The following is a 26,582-nucleotide window of genomic DNA, read 5'->3' as shown; positions in this document are numbered from 1 at the left end:
GTGGCAGAAACCTGGCTTACCATTTCTGGAAGGAAAAATGCAAAGCTAAATTTGGAAGAGTCTGAATAGTCGATGACATATGCCAACAACCTCCAAAAGCTTTCAGGGATATAAAGTTAATTGTTTTATTTCGTCTATTTCATGGATGTTTTTACCTTTAGTGGTAGAAAAGTATATAAAGGGTATCCCCCACTAAAAGCATAAAATTTAACTTGACGTTGGGCAGCCTCCATTCCAAATGCTTATTTTAACTGAATAGAAGTTCACGGAGTTGTGCAGAATTCAGCTCTGGTTAATTTGGATGTGTGATTGTGGTGCTTTTATTTATTGCAATTTTATTTTAAAATTTATTAAAATTTTGAAAACTAAAAAAAAAAAAAATGTGTCTTAGAAGGAGTTAAAAGGATACCTAGGAAGAAAATAAAATGCCATAATCTGACCATGTAGCAACTGATCTGTGCAAGTCTCAGGACAAGAATTTTAAAAGTCTGCTTTCAGAAGACTCGATGAACACCTTAAAGACACAGAGATGAAATTCAGTACTTCATCAGTGAAAGTTAAGTTATTCTGTAATCAAGCATATCTTTGCACTGAAAAGCACACTAAATAAAATGAAAAGTGTAGTAGAAGGCATACTAGCAAAACAGAACAAATAGAAGACAGGGTGAGCATGGAGACAGGCTATTGGAATATCAGCATGGAAGTGTCAGCAGAGTGCTCAACCACAGATGAGACTGCCATTGCACACTACCACCCCACAGGCTCAAGGACTATTGCAGAAGACAAGAGTGGGGACTTGGTAAAGCCAGTGGTCAGGAGGACAAGAACAAAAGAGTATCTTTTGGATTTCAGTGGGCAGCTGCACGCATGAACTCACAGCAGCTGTGGCTGGCTGCAGATCAAGCCAGTAAAAATTTTGCATGGGGGGAAATGGGAGAAAATAAACTCCTAGTTGATAACTTCTGGGAATTGGAGAGTCAGTTTTCTTTGAGGTGTGATCCCTGGTAGTTGGACCACTCTCCGCTGGATGGCTCCCACCCATGTGTATCTGAGCAGAAGTAATGGAACTCAATGGTGGGCGATGACATGAAGCCGAAAGGGAGCAGGTAGAGAGGTGGTTGATGGATCTGAGAGGAGTTAGGTGGAGGAGGGTGGAATAAATATGATCAAAAGGTGTTGTATACATATATGAAATTCTCAATCAATTAACATAGTTTAAAGAAAAACCAAATGAAATAGAAGAAATAAAGAGTAAAGCAGAACAAAGAAATCATGATGGAAATGTTGGAGAGTACTACAAGGAAAACACTCAGCTTGTTGGTATTCAAGAATGACTTGAGAATGCTCAAAGGTTAGAAAGCTTCTTCAAAATGACAGGAAAAAAAATCTAGAGAAGACTGTAAACATCTGGGTGCTGTAAAGTCAAAGATAAGCAGCTGGATTCAAATCAGCCATGACTACATCCAAAGAATACTGAATGTAAACCTTTGAGAGAGGATCTCAAAAGCGACAAGAAAATTGAAGCACATACATATGAACTGTGCTCATACACTCTCATAAGAAACCTCTTAGGCCAGCTACAAGGAGCTCAAGGCCTGCTGTAGCCTGGCAGAGAACCTAGGTATTATGAAAGAAAAGCCTTTGAGAGCCTCCTGGAGCTCCCTCCCTTCCTAGAGCCTCTAAAAGTTGCAGGCTTCTACCCTCCATCCAGACCAACTGGGCTGAAGAATCTCTGAAGAGGGAGGACAGCCCACTCAACCCAGTTGCCAAGCAGTTCCTCCCTCCAACGCACCCCTCATTCTTTCTGTTCTTCCCTTCCTGAGAATCTTAACATTCCTAAACCACTTTGAATATTCTGATTCCTCCTGAGTTGGTGAAGACCCAGTGTAGGGAGACATTTGCTTTAAGGACATCCTACTACCTACCAGCTCCTTCTTCATCCTCATCCCATAACTGCAGTGGCAACTCTGTGCTTCTCTGTTTACTTCTAAGTATAAGTGGAATGCTGTGGAAGTGGCACCCTGCACCAGATGGCTCCCTCCCTCTTCCTTTTGTTTTGGCCCTACTTGTGGAAACAGAACCAGTGAGGGGCCTTCCATATAATAGCAGTGAAATAAAATGTTCAAAAGAACACAGAAGATTCTTCAGGATAGAATGTCAGTGCACAAATCAAGTCTTGCCAATTTTTTTTAAAGTTGAAAGCATATTGAGTATCTTTTATGATCAAAGCTCAACAAAACTAGAAAAAATTAGAAGAACTTTGAAACTTTTACAAATACATGCAAACCAAATAGCATCCTCCTAAATGGTCAAGAAAGAAATTTAGAAGGAAAGTCAAGCATTTCTTGAAATAAATGAAAATGAAAACACTGTATACTAAAACAAGAGCACTATCAATGGGGTTTGAACTCATGAGAACCTTCATGGGCAAAAAAGACAGACCTAAATAAACAGGCTAAGGGTGCCACCTGAGAAACTCTAAAACTCAGGAAGGAAGCAATTCCCCTGGCTTTGCAATTGTAGGGATCAAACCTACTGCTTTGCACATGATAAATAAGTGATCTTCCACTGAGATGCATCTTCAGCTCCAAAACCAAAACTGCTAACTAAAAGAAATAAAGATTAAAGCAGAGATAAAGGAAATAGATGCTAAAACACAAAGTCAAGGGATCAATGAAACAAAGGATTGGATTCCCAGGAAAACAAGATAGACAAGCTTCTTGTTAGACTAACTGAAAAAATGACAGATGACTCTGAGTCACTTAAAATCCACAATCCTCTGTCTAGGTATGTATCCAAAGGGTATTAAATTAATATGTCAAAGAGCTGTCTGTTCCCCTGTGTTAAGTGCAGTATTCTACACCATAGGCAAGATATGGAGTTTTTTTTAAAGATATGGAATCAGCCAAAGTTTCCATTAACATATAAATGGATAATAAAAATTGCCATATATACAAAGTAGAATGCTCTTCAGCCTTTAAAAATGATGTTTGTCCAGCAACCTACAGATTGGGAAAAGATCTTTACCAACCCTATACCTGATAAAGGACTAATATCCAATATACACAAAGAACTCAAGAAGTTAGACTCCAGAAAACCAAATAGCCAAATTTTAAAAATGGGGTACAGAGCTAAACAAAGAATTCTCAATTTGAGCAATCTCAAATGGCCGAAAAGCACCTAAGGAAATGTTCAACATCCTTAGTCATCAGGGAAATGCAAGTCAAAACAACACTGAGAGTCCACCTAACACCAATCAGAATTGCTAAGATCAAAAACTCAGGTGACAGCAGATGCTGGTGAGGATGTGGAGAAAGAGGAACACTTCTCCATTGCTGGCAGGATTGCAAGCTGGTACATCCACTTTGGAAATCAATCTGGTGATTCCTCATAAAATTGGAAATAGCTCTACCTGAAGACCCAGCTATACCACTCCTGGGCATATACCCAAAAGATGCTCCAACATATAACAAGGACATATGCTTCACTATGTTCATAGAAGACTTATTTGTAATAGCTTGAAGCTAGAAACAACCCAGATGTCCCTCAACAGAAGAATGGATACAGAAAATGTGACACATTTACACAATGGAATGCTACTCAGCTATTAAAAATGATGACTTCAAAAATTTTGTAGGCAAATGGACAGAACTAGAAAATATCATCCTGAATAAATTAACCCAGACCTAAAAGGACATATATGGTATATACTCACTGATAAGTGGATATTAGCCCAAAAGCTCAGAATACCCACAATACAACTCACAGATCATATAAAGCTTAACAAGAAAGAAGGCCAAAGTGTAGATGCTTCAAATCCACTTAGAAGAAGGAGCAAAATAATCATGGGAGGTAGAGTGAGAGAGGGACCTGGGAGGCAGAGAGAAAATGGAGGGAAAAAGGGGGCAGGACCAAGTATGGGATGAGTCAGGAGAGAAGTCCAGAGTGTCAGGGGAATGAATAGAAATGATTAGCAGTGGGGGATTGGGAAGTTGAGGAATCACTAGAAAGTCCCAGATGACAGGGATGCAGGAGGCTCCCAGGACCCAGTGGGGATGACATTAGCCGAAATACCCAACAGAGGGGAGATAGAACCTGAAGAGACCACCTCCAGTAGATAGACATGGCCACCAGCAGAAGGATGGGGCCACCCACCCATCTGAAAATTTTTAACCCAGAATTGGCCCTGTCTAAAGGAAATGCAGAGGCTGCAGGAAAGGTCATCCAGAGACCACACCACTGTGTGACCCATTTCATCCTCAGACGCCAAACCCTGACACGATTGCTGATGCCAAGATGTGCTTGCAGACAGGGGCCTGGTTTGGCTGTCCTCTGAGAGGCTCCACCAGCACCTGACTAAGACAGATTCTTACAGGCAATCATTGTACTGAGCCCAGGGACCGCAATGGAAGTTAGGGGAAGGACTGAAGGAGCTAAAGGGTATTGCAACCCCATAGGAAGAACAACAGTATCAACTAACCAGACCACCTCAGATCTCCCAGGGACTAAACCATCAACCAAAGAGTATACGTGGGCCTGTTTATGGTTCCCACTATATGCATAGCAGAGGATTACCTTGTCTGGCATCAGTGAGAGGGGAGATACTTAGTCCTGTGGAGGTTTGATGCCCCAGAGAAGGGGGTTGCTAGAAGGGTGAGGCCAGGGATGAATAGGTGCCTGGGTGAGGACCCTCTTAGAAGCAAAGGGGAGGGGTATTGTGTGGGGGTGATTGTGGAGGGGAGACAGGGAAGGGGAATAACAGTTGAAATGTAAACAAATAAAATGATTAATAAATTAAAAAATGATGTTTGTCGTTTGTGAGAACAGATTAACTTGATAGATGTTATGCTGAAATAAGATAATCAAAAAAGACACACACTATCATGATCTCATTTACAAATGGAATATAAAATCTGAACTCAGAATCGGGGTAAAATGGTAGTTATTGGGGGCTGGGAACAGAGGCAGGAAAGGGGCATAGTGATCAATGAGGTAGTCTCTGAAAGACAAGAAGACATTCTGGAGACTTGTACAATGCAATGTTATTCTTGTACGTGAAATTTGCTAATACAGTAGATCTTCAGTGTTCTTACCACAAAAACAAAATTTTGCAATGAATATATGTCCAGGTTAGTTTTTATTGTCAACATGATACAACCTAAAGCCTCCTGGATAAAATGGGAGTATCAGGTGAAAAATCACCCAGATCAACTTGGTTTATGGCTACATCTAAATTATCTTGACTGATGGTTGATAAGGGAGGTCCAGCCCACTGTGGGCTGCACATCCCTAGGCAGATGAGCTTGGTTTATATAAGAATTGTAACTGATCATGAACCAGAGAGCAAGCCTTCCCTCGTGGTTTATACTTTAGTTCCTGCTTAAATTCCTGCCCTGAATTCCCTCAGTAAAGAATTGTAACCTGCAACTATAAGCCAAATAAAGCCTTTCTTCTCCAAGTTGCTTTCAGTCATGGTGTTTATCACAGCAACAGAAATCAAACTAGAACAATATTGTATCCCAATTTATACATGCTTCAAAATATCAGTGTACATTGTAACTATGTATAATTATATTGCTAAATTCTCCCAAGGAGATGAGGCTTTGAAACCACTCTGTTCTGCAACATCTTGGAAAGGGAGAATCTAGGGGAATTGTAGGCGGTATAGCATGTGTCTTACACAATGACAAATCAGTACCCTCCATGTGCATAGCTCTACTAGCTTTGTAGGAAATAAAAGCATCAATCCTTATAGAAAAATTAGACAGGAAATATCAGAGCATCCTTGTACCAAGGTGGACTCTTTTAACAATGTCTAAATGTGTCCCCAAGTTTCATTGAGACATCCTTGAAAACATTGTTTTGAAAATGTTTCTTTTGGTGACAAAAAAGGTCTAAATGGGTATTATCACTGTCATCAACAATGATGAACTGAAAACAGTAGCAATTGGTAACTTCTGGGTTTAGAATCCAAGCAGAGATGAAGCCTTGAAGCCCACTACCCAACAGATAAGTGTGTAAGTAGGCTCTCCTAGCAAGAAACAGAACAGTTGAGCAAGATAATGAAAAGGTTCAGTTCTATTACAGTATATTTTTTTAAAGGAAGGAATGAAAACAAGAGTCATGTACTATACTGTACTCATTATGTCACATAAAAATATTTTCCAAGTTGTAAGCCCCCATACTGGCAAGTTTATAGTAAAGTCTTTATCTCATACACTATTTGTGGGCTTATAAATTAGGTCTATCCTACTGTAAAGCAATGAGGCCATGTGCGTCTAGCAGTGACAGGCTACATAAGTTCTTATCCAGTAATTCCACTCCTGGGTATTCATTTCAAAGAAATAATCTAATCCAAATGAAGAAAGGAATTGCATTCAGGAATATGTTTATTGTAATGTTATTTATAATAAAATAATAATAGGCTAAATGTCCTATATTTAAGTAAAGTATGCATTCTCACTAAATGGAACATTGTAAACTCATTATGATAATGCTTACAAAGTCTATGTAATATTTTTTGGAAAACTTTTTATGAAATAATGTGGCCTAAAATTAACAGAATACAGAAATTAATGACATCATATTTGTGCCATGATTACATCTTTATTTTTCATGCATAATTATTGGTTATGTAGTACAGGCATGGGTACTTACGAATTAGGAAACAACATGTAAAGAATGAGATAGCTACTAGGATACTGAGATTCTTGTTTCCTTTTTATATCATTCCCATTATTTTATAATACTATATACAACTTAAATAGTATTGTTGATTTTTATTTTTTGGTTTATTTTTGTGTATAAGTGATTTTAATGCATGTACATGTGTGTTCCATTTGTGTGCCTGGAGTCTTGTGCCTGTGAAAGTCAAAAGAGTTGGCTAAATCCCCAGAACTGAAGTTACAGATGCTTGTGAGCTGCCATATAGGTGCTGGAACTGAATCTGGGTCCTCTCAACAGCAACAAGAACTCTTAATCACCGAGCCATCTCTCTAGCCCTTTAGATGCTATTTTGAAGAACATGGGGTCATACTCAGAAGCTTTGTTTAAATCTTTACTCTATTGTTCACTGCCTAAATCTGGAAACTTGATTAATTTTTCTAAGCTTTAGATTTTCCCATCTCTACAGGAGAGTTGATTACCTGCATAATGAGAATGGTGTAGTAACCACGGTAACTCAGGTTCAGAAAGATGAATGTGGTATGTTCTCTTTCATATGGAAATCCTATCTTCTAATTACTAAATATGTCTATCTAGGTGAGAGTAACTATGGGTAAAAGCCAGGAAAGCAGAAAGAACCCTATGATGTAGAAAAAAGAATCCTTAAGATGGGAAGTGGGGAAGAAAAACAACCCTACAGTGATATCAAAGTGGAAGTGGAAATACTGACAACACAGAGTATAGCAGGACAAAGAGGAGGCTGTGGCACAGAGGTGGGGAGAGGAGCAAGTAGGGGCTCGAAGCATCTAAAACAAAATGTGTATGAATGTGTCTTGAGGCATTCTGTTAATTTGTAAAATAAATAAATAAATAAATAAATAAATGGCTATGAAATTCCTAGAAAAAGGAATAAACATAAATAAAGCACCCGCTGCATAACATGTTCTTAATTGACTATTTTCTATAAAGGATTTTGCCAAGACAGCTTAAGAAAAGTAGTCAAGGAAAACTAAGGATAATTCAATAAATGTTAATCCCCACCATTTTCCTAGTTTGTGTCTTTGAAAAGTGCAACATAATTTAAGAATATTCTGGCAGCATTGTTAAGAAATCAAGATGAATGACACTTGTTTCTCAAAGCGTCTTTTTCAAGAGCAAAATTAAAGAAATAAAGATAGCAGTATCTCCACACATGGAGACAGAGATACACATGAGGGTACTCATACATCCTTAGAGTGTCAAGAAAACCAACAGTTTGCTCCTTTATCTTAGTGACCACATATACTTTTCCCAAATGGCAAAAAGTATCATTTTTCTCTTAACTGTAGATTACTATTATGCATTTCTTTTATTTGACAAAGTTGTTTGTTTCAGGAAAATTTATTTAGACAATTCCAGTTTTCAAACAATACCTTCTGTTCCAGGCTTACAGAGAACAATTAGCTCTGGATTCTTTCCCCATAATCAAACTGGCAGTTGCTTATGGGAAAAATAGTCATGGTTGATCATGCCAGTCAAAAGCAGAAAACACTTATATGGCCAGACCTTTTGCTTTCTACATTATATAAAACTGACATCATGGGAGGTGTTACCCTGACTGAGCAGAAATGCAGATGAATATTGCCTTGATTTCAGTGTCAGATTTTTACTCTGAACATCATGATACTTTCCCCAAGAACTTTACTGTTTTGTGCAATTCAGCAAACATGACAGGGAGCCTGATATACATCAAGTACAGCAGTAGTCTCAAGAGAAACAGATCTGAATGCTACTGTGGCTGTACCTGCAGCAAGAGTGCACAGTCAGAGGACTCACACAGATAACCCCAACACACAGCAATAGCATCTGAGGCCAAGGGTCATCAAGTAACTGAGGAGTCTTAAGGAGGCACTGGACCCAGGCTAGAAGAACAGCAGTGGCTCCTACAAGGTCATAGTGTATAAGACAAGCCACGTGTTGAAGGCTTTTCAAACAAGAGGTCTTGACACTAGATATCCCAACTAGATTATGTAACATTACCTGGAGACATGTGATGTAACCTAAATACTAGTAGGTAGGCCATTAAACCCATTTTAAATTGTCTGACTCGTTCATGATGATTTTGGCAGTATGTACTAGAGACAGGTTCAAAGAAAGGTAAATTACTGGCCTGTGCAGCAAGGACATTACAAAGCAAGTTCTGGCTTTCAAGTTTTTCTTTTAAAAATATTTTATTTGGTATTCATACATGTATATGATGTGCTGGGATCAAGTCTATCACCTATTCCCAACCCTCCAACTCTACCGGTCTCAAGACCTACTGAATAATACATTTAGTGCTGCCTGTATATGCATATGTGTGGGACCATCTACTGAATCATGAGTAGCCTCTTCAGACCCACATCCTTGAAGAAAACTGACTCTATCTCTCCCAACAACCATTAACTATCAATAGCTCCTCAGATGAAGGTGGGAATTCATGAGCCCTTTCCTCAACTATGTTTGGTTGGATTTTGGTTGGCTTATGTTGTGTAAGTCTTGTGCATATAGTCCCAGCATAAGTTCAATGTATGCAACAGACTTGTCAAGCATGGAAAATCCTGTTTTGCTATAACCTCTGGCTCTTAGAATCTTCCCATCTTCTTTCCCAGTGCAATCCTTGAGGTTTGGGGAAGGCAGTGTTCCATTTAGAGCCGAATATTCCATAGTCTCTTACTCTCTGTGTGTCACTGGATGTGGAGGAGTCTCTGTATTATCATCTACTATAAAAATAAATCTCTTTGATAAGGGAAGAAAGATGCACTAAACTATGAGTTTAAATTAAAAATTTAGAGAAAGAGATCCATATATGTAAGTACATATATATGTGCATATATAGACACATATACACACACATATATATACGGAGGTTTATATAGTAGATTTCATATGTCATTTTCCTTTAAATTTTTATTAATTTGCTTATTAATTTTGGGTTTTTTCTATTAGTTTATTTATTCACTTTACATCCAGATCACAGCCCCTCTCTCCTCCCAATCACACACACACACACTTCCCCTCTTTCCACCTTTCTCGAGAAGCAGGAGGTCCCCACCTGCGTACCAACCCATTCTGACACATCAAGTCACTGTGGGAGTAGAGACATCCTCTACCACTGAGACCATACAAGGCAGGCCAGTTAGGAGAACGGGAACCACAGGCATGTAACAAGGTAAGCTCCCGCTCAAGTTGTTGGGGGATCCTCATGAAGACCAAGCTGCCCATCTGCTATTTATGTGTGGTGAGCCTATGTACAGGCCAAGCCTTTGGTTGGTGGTTCAGTCTCTGGGAATGCCCAAGAGTACAGGGTTGTTGGCCCTGTTGCTCTTCTAGTGGAGTCCCTATCTCCTTCTAGGCTACTCAGTCCTTCCCACAACTCTTCCACAAGACTTCCCAAGCTCAGTCTAATGTTTGGCTGTGGTCTCTGCATTTGTTTTGGTTAGCTGCTGAGTTGAGCCTTTCAGAGGACAGTTATACTAGGCTTTTGTCTGTGAGTCCAGCTGACAGATACATAGCCTGAGGCTCCAAGATACTTGAGGAGGAAGGCAGGCCAGCAATGTGTTCCTATTGATCCTCTGAGGACAGCTCAGTGCATACACACACCCCAAAGTGGCAGGGGTTTCTACTGCATTCATTTATGTCCATCTCACACGGGGCACCTATGTATTCAGGACAGCACTGACAGTGCCAATAGTGCCCTCACATGTATCATTGTGATAAGACTTTGAACAACAAAGAGGGGTCAAAGTCTCATAGCATGTCCCTGTGAGTCTGCTAGCTGTGCAGTCAAAGTAGGAGTTATTTCTTCTATCCACATATAGACCTCCATGGAGATACTGTTTTTGGCACTTTCATCAAACTTGAGTTCACAGTAGTCTCCAAGGAATCAAGGTACATAATAATCACAGATGTAAGCCCCAGGAGCATCCTGACACATGGCACCATGTAGACACAGCTGGGATCCACATTCATCAATTTCTAACTCACAATTCACACCAGAATACTCTTGAGGGCAGACACGCGTACATCTTCTTTTCTCATTGAGGCATACAGCCACATACATGCAGGGATGAGAAACACATTCATCCATGTCCGAGTCACAATGCCTGCCTTGGTATCCAGGTACACAGAAGCAGGAGTGGCCACTGATTCCATCCTGGCACACAGCCCCATTGTGGTCATGGCTGGAAGCATACTTATTGTGATGTATCTCACAGAACCTTCCAGCATATTCAGCAGGACAGATACAGACAAGGTGCTCAGGGACTTTAGGGCTGGTGTTTCCATGTTGGCAGGCATTCCCTTCACAGGAATTAGTAGCAGGTCCATAGGTCAGACCACTGTACAAAGGAGAACATTGGCACAGGATGCCCCTTTCTCCTGGGGTATTCATACAAGTGTCAATTCCTTAGCCGGGACTGGAGAAGCAAGGGTCTTTTAGATCTTCACAGTCTTTGTCTAAATTTTTGGCTGTGTCTAAGCAACAATTGCTGTCTCGTAGAAACCCTCGTACATAAAATTGTTTTACCAAGAAATACAGAAACACCTAGTATTGTTTTTATTGGAAAATGAAGCCTTGGACATCAAGTCACTGCAGGACCAGGAGCATCCTTTGATCTTAGTGTCTGAACCATTGGTGTTCTTTCAGGAAGTTGTCTCCATTAATAATGATTTCTAGGTTATTTCCCACTTTCTCTTCTATTAGATTTAGTGTATCTAGTTTTATGTTGAGGTCTTTGATCCAATTGGACTTGAGTTTTATGCTGGATGATAAATAAGGATCTATTTGCATTCTTCTACATGCAGACATCCAGTTAGACTAACACCATTTATTGAAGATGCTTTCTGTTTTCCATTGTGTGGTTTAGACTTCTATGTCAAAACTCAAGGGTCTATAAGTGTGTGGGTTTATTTCTATTTCTGCGCCTTTAATTTGATTCCATTGGTCAACCTGTCTCTTTCTATACCAATACCATGCAGTTTTTGTTACTATTGCTCTGTAGTATAGCTTGAAATCAGAGATGTTGATTCCCCCAAAAGTTCTTTGATTGCACATGATTGTTTTAGCTATCCTGGGTGGTTTTTTTTGTTTTCCTTATGAAGTTGAGAATTGTTTTTTCAAGGTCTATAAAGAATTGCGTGTAAATGTTGATGGGAATTATATTGAATCTACAGATTACTTTGTAAGATGGCCATTTTCACTTCACTTTGTTAATCCTACTGATTCATGAACATGTAAGATTTTTCCATCTACAGATATCTTCAATTTCTTTCTTCAGGAACTTGAAGTTCTTGTTATATAGATCTTTCACTTGCTTGGTTAGTGTTACACCAAAATATTTTCTATTATTTGTGGCTAATTTAAAGGGTGTTGTTTCCTAAATTTCTTTCTCAACCCATTTTATCATTTATATAAAGGAGGGCTACTGATTTTTTCTTGATAAGTTTGAATCCAGCCACTTTGCTGAAGGTGTTTATCAGCCGTAAGAGTTCAGTGATATAATTTTGTGGGTCACTTGTGTATACTATCATACCATCTGGTATGCAATACTTTGACATCTTTCTTTCCAATTTGTATCTCCTTGCTCTCCTTTAGTTATTGCTCTAGCTAGAACTTCAAGCATTATATTGAAAAGATGTAGAGAATGGACAGCCTAGCCTTGTCCCACATTCTTTGGAATTGCTTTAGGTTTCTCTTCATTTAATTTGATGTTGGCTATTGACTTGCCTTATATTGCCTTTATTGTGTTTAGATATGCACCTTGTATCCCTGATCTCTCTAAGACTTTTAACATGAAGGGGTTGTTGGATTTTGTCAAAGGATTTTTCATCATCTATGAGATGATCATGTGGGGTTTTTTTTCCATTCAATTTGTTATGTGGTGAATTACATTGATGGATTTTTGTATATTTAACTACCCCCGGCATCACTAAGATGAAGCTTAGTTGGTGATGGTGGATGATGTTTTTTTATGTATTCTTGGATTCAGTTTGCAACTATTGTATTGAGTATTTTTGTATCAATGTTCATAAGAGCGATTGGCCTGAAGTTTTCTTTCTTTGTTGAGTCTTTGTGTGGTTTAGGTCTCAGGGTAACTGTGCCATCATAGAATGAATTAAGCAATGTTTCTTCTGTTTCTATTTTGTAGAATAGTTTGAAGAGTATTGGTATTAGCTCTTCATTGAAAGCCAGTAGAATTCTGTGCTAAAACAATCTGGAACTGGGCCTTTTTGTTTGTCTGTTTGTTTGAGAGACATTTAATGACTGGTTTTATTTCCTTAGGTGTTTTAGAACTATTTAAATAGTTATCTGATCTTGATTTAACTTTGGTAAGTGGTATCTCTGTAGAAAATAATCCATTTTCTTTAGATTTTCCAATTTTGTGGAGTATAGGCTTTTGAAGTAAGACCTAATGATTTTTTAAATTTCCTTAGTGTCTGTTTTTATACTTTCCTTTTCATTTCTGATTTTGTTAATTTGGACTTTGGCTAAGGGCTTATCTATCTTGTTAGTTTTCTCAAAGAACCAACTCTTAGGTTTTTTTGGTTTTTTGTTTTGTTTTGTTTTTTGACTCTTTGTATTTTTCTCTTTGTTTCTAGTAGATTGATTTCAGCCCTGAGCTTGATTATTTCCTGCCATCTACTCCTCTTGGTTGTGTTTGCTTCTTTTTTTTTCCCTAGAGTTTTCAGGTGTACTTTTAAATCATTAGTATGAGAACTCTCTAATTTCTTTCTGAAGGTATTTAGTGCTGTGAACTTTCCTCTTAGCATTGCTTTCATTGTGTCCCATAAGTTTGGGTATATTGTGCCTTCATTTTCATTGATTTCCAGAAAGTCTTTAATTTCTTTCTTTATTTCTTCTTTGACCCAGTGGTCAATGAGTAGATAGTTGTTCAGTTTCCATGAGTTTGTCAGCTTTCTTGTTTCTGTTTTGTTGAAATCCAGTTTTAATCCATGGTGATCTGATAAGATGCTGGGAGTTATTTCAATCATCTTGTATCTGTTGAGGCTTGCTTTTTGACTGAATGCATGGTCAATTTTTGAGAAGGTTCCATGAAGTGCTAAGAAGAAAATATATTCTTTTGTGTTTGAGATAAATATTCTATAGATATCTGTTAGGTCCATTTGATCCATAACCTCTGATAATTTCATTATTTCTCTGTTTATTTCTCTTTTGATAACGTGTCCATTGGTTAGAGTGGAGAGTTGAAATCTCCCACTATTAATGTAAGGGACTCGATGTGAGATTTAATCTTTAGTAATATTTCTTTTACAAATATGAATGCCCTTGCATTTGGTGCATAAGTGTTCAGAAATGAGAAGTCATCTTTGTGGATTCTTTCCTTTGATGGGTGTAAAGTGATATTTCCCATCTCTTTTGATTACTTCTGTTTGAAAGTCTATTTTATTACATAGTAGAATGACTACTCCAGTTTGTCTCTAGGGTCTGTTTGGTTGGAAAACCTTTGTCCAACCCTTTACTCTGAGGTAGTGCCTAGCTTTCTTACTGAAGTGTGTTTTGTTTATGCAGCAGAATGATAGATGCTGTTTATGCATCCACTCTGTTAGCCCGTGTCTTTTATTTGTAAATTGAATACATTGATGGTGAGAGATGTTAATGACCAATGATTGTTAGTTTCTGTTATTTTGATAGTTGTAGTGTGTGTGTGTGTGTGTGTGTGTGTGTGTGTATTTGATTCTCTCGGTTTTGCTGTGAATTATTAATTTCTTGTGGTTTCTGGGATATAGTTACCTTTTTGTGTTGGAATTTACTTTTTAGCATCCTCTGTAGGGCTAAATTAGTGAAAATTAAATTTTAATTTGATGTGGTAATGGAATATCTTGGTTTCCCCAAGATTGAAAGTTTTTCTAGGTATAGTAGTCCAGGATGACATCTGTGGCCTCTTAGGGTATGCAAGACATCTATCCAGGCCCTTCTGGCTTTTAAAGTCTCTGCTGAGAAGTCAGGTATAATTCTACCTTAATATGTTACTTGGCCTTTTTCTCTTGCAGCCTTTAATATTATTCCTTTGTTCTGTACATTTAGTGTTTTTATTATTATGTGGCAAGAGAATCTTATTTTCTTGTCCAATCTATTTGGTATTCTGTAAGCTTCTTGTACGTTTATAGCCATGTCTTTCTTTAAGTTGAGGAAATTTTGTTCTATGATTTTATTGAAGATATTTTGTTGGCCCTTAATCTGGTAATATTCTCCTTCTATTCCTATTATTCTTAGGTTTGGCCTTTTCATAGTATACCAAATTTTCTGGATGTTTTGTGATAGAAACTTTTTAGATGTGGCATTCTCTCTTACCAATGTATCAGTTTCTTGCATGGTATCTTCTATGCCTGAGATTCTCGTTTCTATCTTTTGTATTCTGTTGATCATGCTTGCAGCTGTAGTTCCTGCTCCCTTTCCTAGGTTTTCTATCTCTAGGGTTTCCCACATTTGTGTTTTCCTTATTGCATCTATTTCCATTTTTACATCTTGAATAGTTTTAATCATTTCTTTCACCTGTTTGATTGTACTTTCTTTATATTTATCCCCTTCCTCTTTAAAGGCCTCTATCTGGTTGATTGTATTTTCCTGTATTTTTTAAGGGATATATTTATTTTGTCTTTAAAGGCCCCTATCATCTTCATAGGATGCCATTTAAGAGCACTGTCTTGCTCTTTGGGTGTATTAGGATATCCAGGGCTTGCTGTAATAGGAGAGCTGGATTTTGATGGTGCCATATTGCCCTGAATTTTGTTGATTCTGTCCTTGTGCTGGCCTTTAGCCATCTGGTTGTCAGTGGTGTTGGCTGATCTATTAGTCCCTGGTAGTAGCCAGCCTCTAGGACTATGGGTAGAACTGGTGATCCCTAATGGTAGCACACCTCTGATTGTCTTGGATCACACCAGGCCTCCAGGGAAGCAAGTTCAGCTGTTGCTCCAGGTGGAAACAGGCCTCCCAGAATGTAGACTGGCCCTGGGGAAATGGAGTACAAATCTGGGATTGCAGGGAGAGATGTGGGCTGGAAGATGGTGCAGAGAGGAAATGGGCTAGACCTCATGGCTGCTGGGTTTGCCAGGGTCCCAGCAGGCCATGAATTGGGGCATTGATATCTCATGTGGTTGTTCCAGGTTGCAGCAGGTCTCCAGGGAGGTAGGCTGAGGTATGGCTCAGGGAATGAAGTGCAGATCCAGGATTTCAGGTACAGGTTGATAGTTTTTTTTTTCTATCAGCACATATTCATTTTATATAATATATCTCACTATGTATTAATGACAATTCACAGATGCACATCATGCACTTTGATCATATTTACCCCCATTATTCTCTTACCCCTCCCACTCTTACTGATACCTTTCCTCTTCTCAACTAGTCCCTCACCTACTTCCACATCTTTCTTTTATTTATTTATGTTTTATGGTGACCCAATTAGTTTAAGTAAGCTTACTTATAGGACTATTGATAAGAGATTATTTACAGGAGTGTCAGTGACTTACCAGTGACTATACCTCACATATCCCCACAACCATTACTTATCTAAAGATCCTTAGAAAGGGGTCTTCAGGGGGCTGCCACCTAGATGCCATTAACTACCTATAGATACTTAGGGAAAGGTGGGCCACAACACTATAGTCTCCCTCCAGCACTTATGTTCTTTCCATTCCCTTCTCTACAGTGCTCCCAGAGGAGTGGAGGGAATGATATAAATGTTACACTTAATGGTGAACAATCAACAGTCAGTTCTCATCAGCACTTTGATAAGTTGTGATTCTCTGCTATAACTATACCCTACTTCATAAAGAAATTCTGCTGACCGAAGAGGACAAATGTTTAAACGGTAGCTTGACAAGATGTTATGTATATTTACAAAAACAACAGAAATGGCTTCCCATCAGGGCCTAGAGCCAGGCTTTTGGGTAGGTGTACAGTATATACATAAACTTCCTCCTTTAGAGCAGGCCTCAAATCCAATCAGAGAGCAGCTGGGCACACCCATAACAGTCATCCTGCCATTTGTGCCAATGGGCACATCATGCCCCTGGCAGGTCGGTAGTGTGGCATGCAGGGTCCATGCCTGGGTAAGTCTGTTAATAACAGTTCACCCCAGCACCCTGCATAATACATTCTGGTACTACGAAAGCTAGCCAACAGAATGGTGTCTTGATTTCTCTTTGTCCACAATCGACCAAAATATATGATGTCTTCTGGCAGGGTCTTACAATCTAGTTCTGGTGGGCAACCAAGAACAGTGGAAATAAATACCCTGTGTTGTTTGGAGGTCTCCTGGAACCTCTCTGGCCACCAACTTATAAGGAAGTAGACCAGCTTTGGCACTGGGATTTTCAGTTAATAGCCTATGACTTCTGGGAGTCACATTATCCACCCACGCAAGGTACTTCTGTTTAAATTCTTTTTTTTTTTCTGTTAGCATTCACATTCCTATATAGTGTATGTCACACATATTCTCACACTCCCCCCCTCCCCCCCTCCATACTCCACCCATTGGTCTGCTTTGTCTCCTCAGTCAGATTTACTTCTACTTTCAAGTGATAGATCCATAAATATATAGATATGTAGATAGATAATTGTATTTACCTATATAAAACCCAGAAACCACAAGTGATAGAAAACATATAATATTTGTCTCTCTGCTATTGGCTTAATTTGAGCTGCTTTTTAAAAAACATCTTTCTTGAAAGCCAAGCTTAAAACGTAGTCTTTGTGAAAAGTGCAATTAGGAGCATTAAATTATTCAAAGAGCAGAGCAGATTTAACTTTAAAATGATCAGTTGTTTGCCCAGTGAGAAGGCTAGATTAGCTTAAGAGACATTAAAAGCTGTGGGTTTCTGAAGGTCGGTGCCAGGAGACCTGTTCTTCATGGAGGGAATATTATACGTCCAGATGCTGAGAAGGGGACTAGGGCTGGGGAAGAAAAGGGAAGATGGATTGTTGGAAAGGAAAGAACCTGAGGCTTGAAGCTGAATGTGCACCTCTGCTCCTGGGCTCCTTCTGGAGATGTAAATCCCGAGGTCCTCGGCAGGATGGCTGGCTGGCTTCTGCAGTGACAGAATGCTCAGGGATTGCTGGTGCTCTTGTCTAAATCGTCTCCCGTCTATGCTGTGACAGACTGGCTGTTCCTCAAATAGCTATCTTGCGTGAAAACAGAAAGCAACACTGAACACACAATCAGTGACTATTCTCCTCTGCCACACAGAACCCCCACACAAAACCAGCCCTGAGCTCCAAGAACACTACGTCCCTTTTCATTCTAAGAGATAATTGCGGTGCAGTCGTGACCAAAACGAAAAGTCCATTTTTAACCACAGCCTCATAATCACCCCATCCAGATGAAGAAGGCCAAATTCTCTGTGGCTCAGTTCCAGGGTTCCTGAAACTTATAAAGAAAGGGGTTTGAGAGAAAGTACTGAGGCAGTCCACAAAAAAAAAAAATTGTACCTAATATTTTGGGGAGCTCATCTGGTGACCTACCGAGTGGGATCCTGTCTAAGAGGGTAACGAGCGACCAGAAGATCTTTGTTAGGTATCTTGCATTATTCAGGTGCTGGGCAAGTCCCATGAGAGAAGTCAATAGGCCACGGGACTCAGGTAAGATCCAGTGCAACCTTGTCAGGTAGAGAAAGGCCTGACAGAAGAAGAGGCATGTGAGAGGCAAGCCAAATAACAAGTAGAAAGGAAGTCAGGTGCCCCGAGTTTACAAACGCTATAGTTTCCCATCGGCAGTCTCAAGTGGTTATTATTCTACTTACTCTAGTAATAACGTTTCTCACTTTCGTTTATTATTTTTTACTTTAGAAAAATTTTAAACTAATTACTTGACTATTCCATTCCTTTGCTGAAAGCTGTTATGCAGTCGTTCTGGAACATATGCTTTTGTTTTCATTTGCATTTAGACCATGGATTTTGCAATCCTGTCTGAAGCGCTATTTAGAACATAAACAGACTGCACTTACCGGCTTCTACCACTAGGTGGTGCACACATAGTCAAATGTGGATAACAGGGTTTATCTGCAGATGACAATTCATCATCACACAGGGGATACAGACAGTAGAAGCTACGGGGTCGGGGTCGGGGAGAGGTGGAGACAGGAAGCACACTCAGAAAAGATAGACTTTGTTACTAACTGAAGAATGGCAGAGCAAAACTATAAAAATGAGAAACCTCAAAGGCGTGGCAGGGGAAAAGCCTTGGAGAAAAAGGAACTGCTTACTCTCCATAATGATGAGTTCCTACGTAGCAGGGTCATTGCAGAGGGAATAATAGAATCGCTAAGTCATTTAAGCTAGATGACATTAAACGATCCTTCCTGGGTTTTGTTCTGGGCACTGGAGGCATAGAGATAAAATGGTAGAGCCCTGTCATCAAGTGGACACATAGACACAGAAAAAGACAAGACAGCGTGATAAGAGATCAGTTTTGCAAGGTGAAATGGAAGAACAAAGCAGAAAATATTTATTCTGCCAAAGAAAGGAGAGAAGTGAGTTAGGCTTAGGGGTTAGTGTACAGGGACTCCATGGGGAACGTGAGAAGTTCTGGCACTGGCAGAGAGAACAGCATAAACACAGGCGTGGGGGTTGCAAGGATACTGTGGATTTGGCGATCAGTTCACCGAGCTCAGCGAGTGCTCAGAGAGCGCCTCTGCAGTGTGCAGTGAGGGACCTAAGATGAATAGTACTTCTGAGCCTGTAAGATGTTTCTCATCTATTGAGGAAGATTCACACAGGCAGGCAAAGTTGCAATGTGACAGTACAGTTTAAAATGTGGTTCTTTTGAATTCTGACTCTGTCCTTGAGCCGGTGTTCTGAAGCACAGGGATTCTCAGAGTATGGTACACCAGAAAAGGGAGCCCACAAGTATAGCACCTGGTTGCATTTGACTTTAAGCCTCTCTTGCTCTTTTTAAAGTTCTATAAGTTTGTAGCCAGAAACAGTCAGATATACAAAACCACACACAAGAGCCAGGACATATACCCAGCTGTGTCTGCCTCTTGCCAGGTTTTTCGTCTCATTCTTTTCCACTGAAGTCCAAGCACAGAGTTACCATTCAGCAATAGAGCTTAAGAAGGAATTCAAACTTTTGGAGGTAGATAGGCTTTTTTATTTTTTTACTAATTGTGTCCATCATGAGAATTAAGAGAGAAGAAGAGCTACTATGTCCTTCTCTCCTGCATGAGCAGAGTTCCAGGCCATGCAGGTTGACTTGAGCAAAGGCAGTTTGAGCCAATTTTCTCTCTCCTAGATTTCACATCCGGGGAAGGAGGCCATCTGGCTCCGCATTCCCCCTTGCTGGCATGTGCAAGTCTGTATTTTATTTCAGTGTGAGAACTCATGCTTGCTACATAGATCAGTGACATCTTGGAGCTGCATTGTTTACTTGAAGTCAACTGGAATGAGTTATGAGCTGGCAGGAAAACAGGGATGTGTGTTGTTACTGAGAAAGCCTCAAAGGAACATAATCTTGCTTGTAGACCCCCAGAAGTCAGAATCAACCAGTAGAGAATTCTTCAAGAGATTTTTGTTGTAGCATATCAAAGTTGAATGGCTAAGGAGATCACCCTGGGGACAAGGAAATCTGAGAAGAGATCCCAATGGGAGGGAAAAAATGACAGGAATTAAGAACATTTAGCCTGGAGAAACAGACACAGCTGTTACCTTGAGCCGAGGCAACAAGAAGTGATGGCGCCATTACAAGGTTTCACTTTGTTCACAGGAGAGCTGAATGAACAGTAAGTAGGGAGATCCTGTCAGGGAAAGAGGTGGAACAGAGATAGTTCATACAGCTGGAGGTGGGAAGGGGACATTGGAGAGGGGGTTGTGCGGAGGACAGATCAAACACAATGACTCCTGAGCTCTAAGTATCAGTGGTTTTAGGCAAATGAGAGAGGCAGCCTGTGTGACTAAGGGTCAGATGTCCTGTGATAAAAGTTCCTCCACCAATACTAAATAGATTATCTTATTGATAACTTAGTATGAACTATGATGGCCATAGTTTAGACTCTAGAAGCAGGGTTGGAGCTGGCATGTTCCTGTCAGTTAGTGGAGGTGTAGTTTTGAGCAAATAGTTTCCCCTCTGAATGTAATCATTCTTCCTCTGGGCAGTACTCATTCAGTTAGGATCACCATGATCCTGAAATGTTATATTTGAGCTCCTAGCACTTGCTACACCTGGCCTTTAGTCTACACTAGCCAAAAGACCATTGCTGACTTCCCTTCTGCTTAAGCTGAACTTCAAGAAGCCATTCTTAGGAAGTGTCGAGATTAAAAAGAGGGTGGGGTGCAATCAGACAAGGTGTCACTGGGGGAAATACCAGTGATAGGAAGCTCCTGAAACATGAAACTTAAATCCACAGTTCTCAGAACATAGTTTGTGTGACCCTTTACAGAAGATGAAATACTCTGTCTTCAGCATTTCTCTTAGAAAAGAGAAAGAGGTCAACAGGAAGACTGGGGCCTTGCTGGGAGACTGGAATGGGGCATTTTTCTGTGTCCATAGATAAGCCACATTCTTCCCAGGCTTTTCTGTTCATGACTACAGTATAGGTTTATCTAGAGGTGCTCCAATGCCCTCTCAAAAAGGCTATCAATTTTGCCTAGTCTGTGTGGTGGAAGAACCCTCAGAACAACCATGTTCCATAAAACATAAACGGTTCTTGTGTCCAGACATCATCTTGCATTTCTCCCCTGCCCTGCTAGGCACACGTTTGGCTGTGCAAATTATTGCCCTCACTGTTATGTTTTCTATTGCAGCAACAGCGGCAGCTTGACCTCCTGACGATAACCAGCCCCGGTGAGTAGGTGCTGTGCACTGTTTTGCTTGGAATTTCTCAGTCATGCCTTGCAGCCTCTCCAGACACAAGCCCTGCCCTCCTCTGACTCACTGAATGAAATCAGTTGATTCTTGCAAGATTAATGACCTTCTTCCTCCTCTCTGTGCCTGGATACTTTCCTGTCCCCATCCCAGCTCTGTACTACCTCCTGAAGGTGACATTGATGCGGCTCTGGGTGACAACTGTATTCCCTGAGTGGTGAAGTTCTCCCTGAAATCACTCATTGGACTCACATATTAAAAAACTATTCTTGTCCCCTGGGAAATAAGTTTTGAAATTACAGGGAATGGAGAAAGCACCTGGAAGGTGCTGTGGAATGGAGGGAGGCTGGCCCCTGAGCAAGGGCCAGTCTGCGAGGTGATGGGGTTTGCTCACTGGCTGGTCTGAGAGTCAAGGTAGCTTTTGTTTTTCTCCTTTAAGGGAGAGTCAAGTCTCAAACAAAACAAACAAACAAACAAACAAAAGCCCTGTGGTTATGGGACCAAAAGTCTTTTCTTTCCCTGAGGTTTGACCTCTAGCACAGTGAGAAGATGAGAAGTTTGGTGATGTCAAAGAACTATCTTACTCTGGTTTGGAAAATCAAGGCTAAACTGAATTACAGAAACAATTTTCTTTTTTTGATGCCAAGAGATTTCATTGGCATTTGTGAGTGGGTATGACGGTTCATCTTCACCGGTGGGGGATATTCAAAATATTTAAGAGCCCCAGTGACCAGCTCCTGTGTCAAACATTAACACTTTGGTCACTGGACTATGGAAGAATGGGCTTCCAGGGAAGAGGAGCTAGAGTAGCAGAGTGTTCATCTGCAGGATAGTGGCTGAGGAAATTGCTCTCAGTAAACATGGAGACATCAATATCTTGGTAACCAATAAGGATAAACTATGTTGGCCTTGCCTTCCATCAGGCCTGCTATACTTATAACCAGTTAGCAAAAAGCCTGAAAACTTGTATACTACAGGCAGAATCCTAGCACACAGGGGAGGTATCTGGTATGTACATAGGATACTCAGCTGAAATGTAAGGTGCATTTACGCATTTCAGGTGACATATTTCCATGTGGCACCGCTCTTTGGCTTGGGACAACAAAAGAATGAATGTAGAGACCTTTATTGTTATTCCTGTGACTGCGTCTCTTGTATTCCTGACTGATGTTGAAATTTCTATGTTTCTGGGGATGACCTTGAACTCCTGATCCTCATAATTCCACCTCCCAAATGCTGGTATTACATAAAAGTGTACACCATCATACCTGGGTGGGAATGGCTGAAAACTGTTAAATGTATACTGTAGAATGAACTACATCTAGACTTATATGATTAACATTTCTATATGTTTAACAATTCCACAACTGGGCCAATAGAACTCTCTTAAGTGACCTGCTATTTCCCCTTCAAGGTAGGACTCAGGGATTGTCTCTCTTCCATTCTATTCAGTCACAGTCCTGTTGTAAAAGTGTTTTTCTTAAGTACATGTGCATTACCAGATCAAGTGTCCACATCCCATCACATCTGGTCTCTTCTTGGTGTGAAGCCTACATATATACTGGAGAAGGTTCTAGATATGTCTTCGACTGTTTTAGAATGACATTTTTAGACTAGTAAACTGCATTTCTTTTGTGCTAGCTTTATCTGCTCCTAATTGCTACTACACAGTTTTAAACAGAGTACTTGTGCATTCCAGTATGCCCCTTTTAGACAGCTGTGGGATTGGAAGTGTCTCCGTACTGCCAGAGTTTGAGTGGTCTATAATTATCCCGCCGCCTAGATGAAAACAGAATATCTTCTAGGTCAGCACTTCCCAAAAGATATATGTGGCATACTGTTCTACTAAAGTGGACTCTGCTTCCGTGTTGGTGTGAAATACTGATCGGCTGACCTCTCATGGACATGGAGAGAGCTACAGCAGCCACCGATCCCCAGGGTACAGCCTGGACACCAGTGGCCCAGACAGGTATTACCCATGTGTGCTTTTTCTTGGAAAGGTTAGTAAGCACCTTTCCATAAGAATCATGGCTTATAAAGAAGGACTCTATTCCATGTCAAAAACACTTTATCTGTCTCTGCCTATCAAAGTCACTCCAATTGTCCACATTACCAGAAGCTTCAGCTGCCAGTGGGCTCGCACTTAGTGGCACTGATCATCAAAATCATCCAAAGCACAGATCAGGAGTCTGGTGTGCTACAATTCCATGCAGACTAGAGGCCTTCTGAAATATAGATTTGGAATTTAACAATCTGTACTGTATTTTTTTCAAACTTGTATTTCTGTGTTTTAAATAATTCCCAATATACAGAAATAAATATATAATGGTATCAGAAATTATGCCATTTAAGCTAGAGTTCCTATTTTTAAAACGAGATGTAATTGAAACATTTTAGTATTTTTTCCTTGATTTTTCTCTCCCTCACTCTATAATTAACCACTGTTATACATTCAATATTTTTCAATATCTGTGCATGGAACAATATGTCGTCGTGTTACCAACCCTCTAAATCTCCTCTAAGTCTCATTAGAAAAAAGTCATATTCCATTATCATTCCCAGACATTATATGGTACAGATTCGTTCACACAAGGCTCTGGTATACTCATGTTAATTGGTGTATAGTAATCCACATACGATGTGATTGTAACTTTTCCATTTCATTGACAATAATTTAGATCATTTATAGCTTTTTCCAACCACAGATAATTGTGCATGTCTCCTTGTATATAAATATGAGAATTTTTCTTAGGTATATTACCTAGGAGAGGAATTACCAATAATATGAATTAAATTTGCTGTATACTGACCACTATTCTCTAGTCTAGGAAATCTACTCTTCCAACAACAGAATGTATGAGTTTCCCTTTCTTCAACTCCTCAACCCAGTTCTGTAGGACACAGTTTTGCCAGTCAGCATGATGAACATAAAATGGTGTCCCAGTGCGGCTGTCATATAAAATCCCTGGGTGCTGGTTGGGTAGATTATCTCTTTGTCGGCTCATTGCTACTTTGAATTATTCTATGACTTGTCATGTCCTTTGAGTACAGACTATTGGGTTACCTCTGTCTTACCGATTCACAATTTTTCTAAATAGATCCTTTATATTTTCTGCAAATGCCCCAGAATATGACTTGTACTTCCTAAGATATAGAGTAAGACTGTCTCCAAAACAAACATGTAACAACAACATGTACATATGCATAGCTCTTAATTATAGTACTTACAAGGCAGAGACAGTTGAATAACTGTGAGTTTGAGGCCAGTTCCTCAAACACACAATGATACTATGTCTCAAACAAGAGAGAGAGAGGGAGAGAGAGAGAGAGAGAGAGAGAGAGAGAGAGAGAGAGAGAGAGAGAAGGGGGAGGAGGAGGAAGGGGGGGAGGAGGGGGGGGGGGGGGGGAGGGAAAGAGAACCTTCAGTGTTGGATAATTTCTTAATTTCTTGTGTTCTAGCTGAACCACTGCTTTGTCTCATCAATGACTAATTTTTATATACATTATAAGCTAGGAATTTAATTATTTTTAAATTTATATATGAATAATTCATTGTCTCAGAGCCCTTTGACAACCAGCCAATCTTAACTCCATCTTGTGACAATTATATTTCCATTGCATTAGTTTTCCTATGTGCAGAACCTGTTTCTTTGCTTTAGTCTGTGTGCATTACTTTTCACCAACTCAACAATGTTTGCTTTAAATAAATGATAACTTTAATATTTTTTCTGTAATTAATTGGAAGACATCCTTCCCCCTTTCCCTTTTATTCTTACCTTTTGAAAGTTGTTATTATAGGTTCTAAACTATATTTATTAAGCAAAATCTAATAATCTGTATTGTGACAATTTAATCCATTGGTGAACCAATGAGATGTTTAATCTGGTAAAGGCACTTGCCACTTAAGTCTGACAACCTGAGTTTGCTTCCTGGAATCCATGAGTTCTGCCTGGTTTTTATGCCGACTTGATAGAAGTTAGAATCCCCTGAGAGGAAGGAACCTCAGTTAAGGAAATGCCTCCATAAGACTGGGCTGTAATCAAGCCTGTAGAGCATTTTCTTAACTAGTGATCCTGGTGGGAGGGTACTTTGTGCGGTGGACCTTGTGTGCTATAAGGAACCAGGCTGAGAAAGTATTGAGCAAGTAAGCCAATAGGCAGCAGCACTCCTCCATGACCTCTACAACAGCTCATGCCTCACAGATTCCTGCCTGGTCTGAGATCCTGCTTTGACTTCCCTCAGCGAATTCTGATTCAGTATACGTAAGCCAAATAAAGCCTTTTTTTCACCAAATTGCTTCTGGTCATGGTGTTTCATCACAGCAACAAGACCCTGACTAGTATACTATGTAAAGACAGAAGGAGAGAGCCCACACAGTGAGGTTGATCTCTGACCTCCACATGTACATTGTAACACATATGCTTGCATACACTCAACATATAATACATATATAATAATTCAAATATAATAATACATTTGAATGTATTTCTTTTTTCATACTTGAGATTCCTCTCTATCATGTGTTTTCTTTGACCTGCCCTGTTGAATTCTTTTAAAACCGTACTAGGAATTGAACTCAGAGGCCGTATCATTGAACTCAGAGGCCGTATCATTGGTAAGCATGTAGCTGCCATTAAGTTACAGCACCTACCTTCTTTTTCTTGTTTTACCTTTTATTTTGAGGCAGGGTCTTACCAACTTGTCCAGGTTGACCTCCAACTCATTTTGTGACCCTGGCAAACCTTTTAACCTTATGCCTTGGCCCCCTGAGAAGCTTCCCTCCCTTTTGCTTTTAATTTTGTTGTAACGGTTGATGTCAACCTGCTTTTTCTGTTTCCTCTGCAGATCGGACTGCTGTAGATTTTCTCTCTAGCCTTAGCTGATTACCCTGTGGTTATATACTGTACCTTTTCTTACAACCTCCATTCCTTCAGAATTCCACTCATCCTCAGCTAGACAAGTGCTTTGGTAGGTCCCTGCAATCTCTTACACACTGCGCTGTCACCGCCTAGTCATTTTTGTTTAGACTTTTAACTTTTAACCTTTTATAAAAAGAGAGAAAATTTGCAGTTAGTGTTA

General features: G+C 39.8%; 1 protein-coding gene across 3 annotated transcripts in view; it reads left to right on the top strand.

Moving 5' to 3' along the window:
• Agbl4 (ATP/GTP binding protein like 4) overlaps window positions 1-26,582 on the top strand; it is a 1,113,017-nt gene that overhangs the window by 767,884 nt on the left and 318,551 nt on the right. For all 3 annotated transcript variants that reach the window (XM_028786938.1, XM_028786928.1, XM_028786949.1), the window contains exon 6: window positions 21,443-21,482. In XM_028786938.1, the coding sequence (XP_028642771.1) occupies window positions 21,443-21,482 (40 nt within the window). The remainder of the gene's footprint in view (window positions 1-21,442; window positions 21,483-26,582) is intronic.

Source organism: Grammomys surdaster, unplaced genomic scaffold, assembly GCF_004785775.1.
Source record: "Grammomys surdaster isolate TR1022 unplaced genomic scaffold, NIH_TR_1.0 100, whole genome shotgun sequence".
NCBI classification, from domain to species: Eukaryota; Metazoa; Chordata; class Mammalia; order Rodentia; family Muridae; genus Grammomys; species Grammomys surdaster.
Note: the sequence above shows the minus strand (reverse complement) of the source record. Positions and strands in the feature narration are given on the sequence as shown.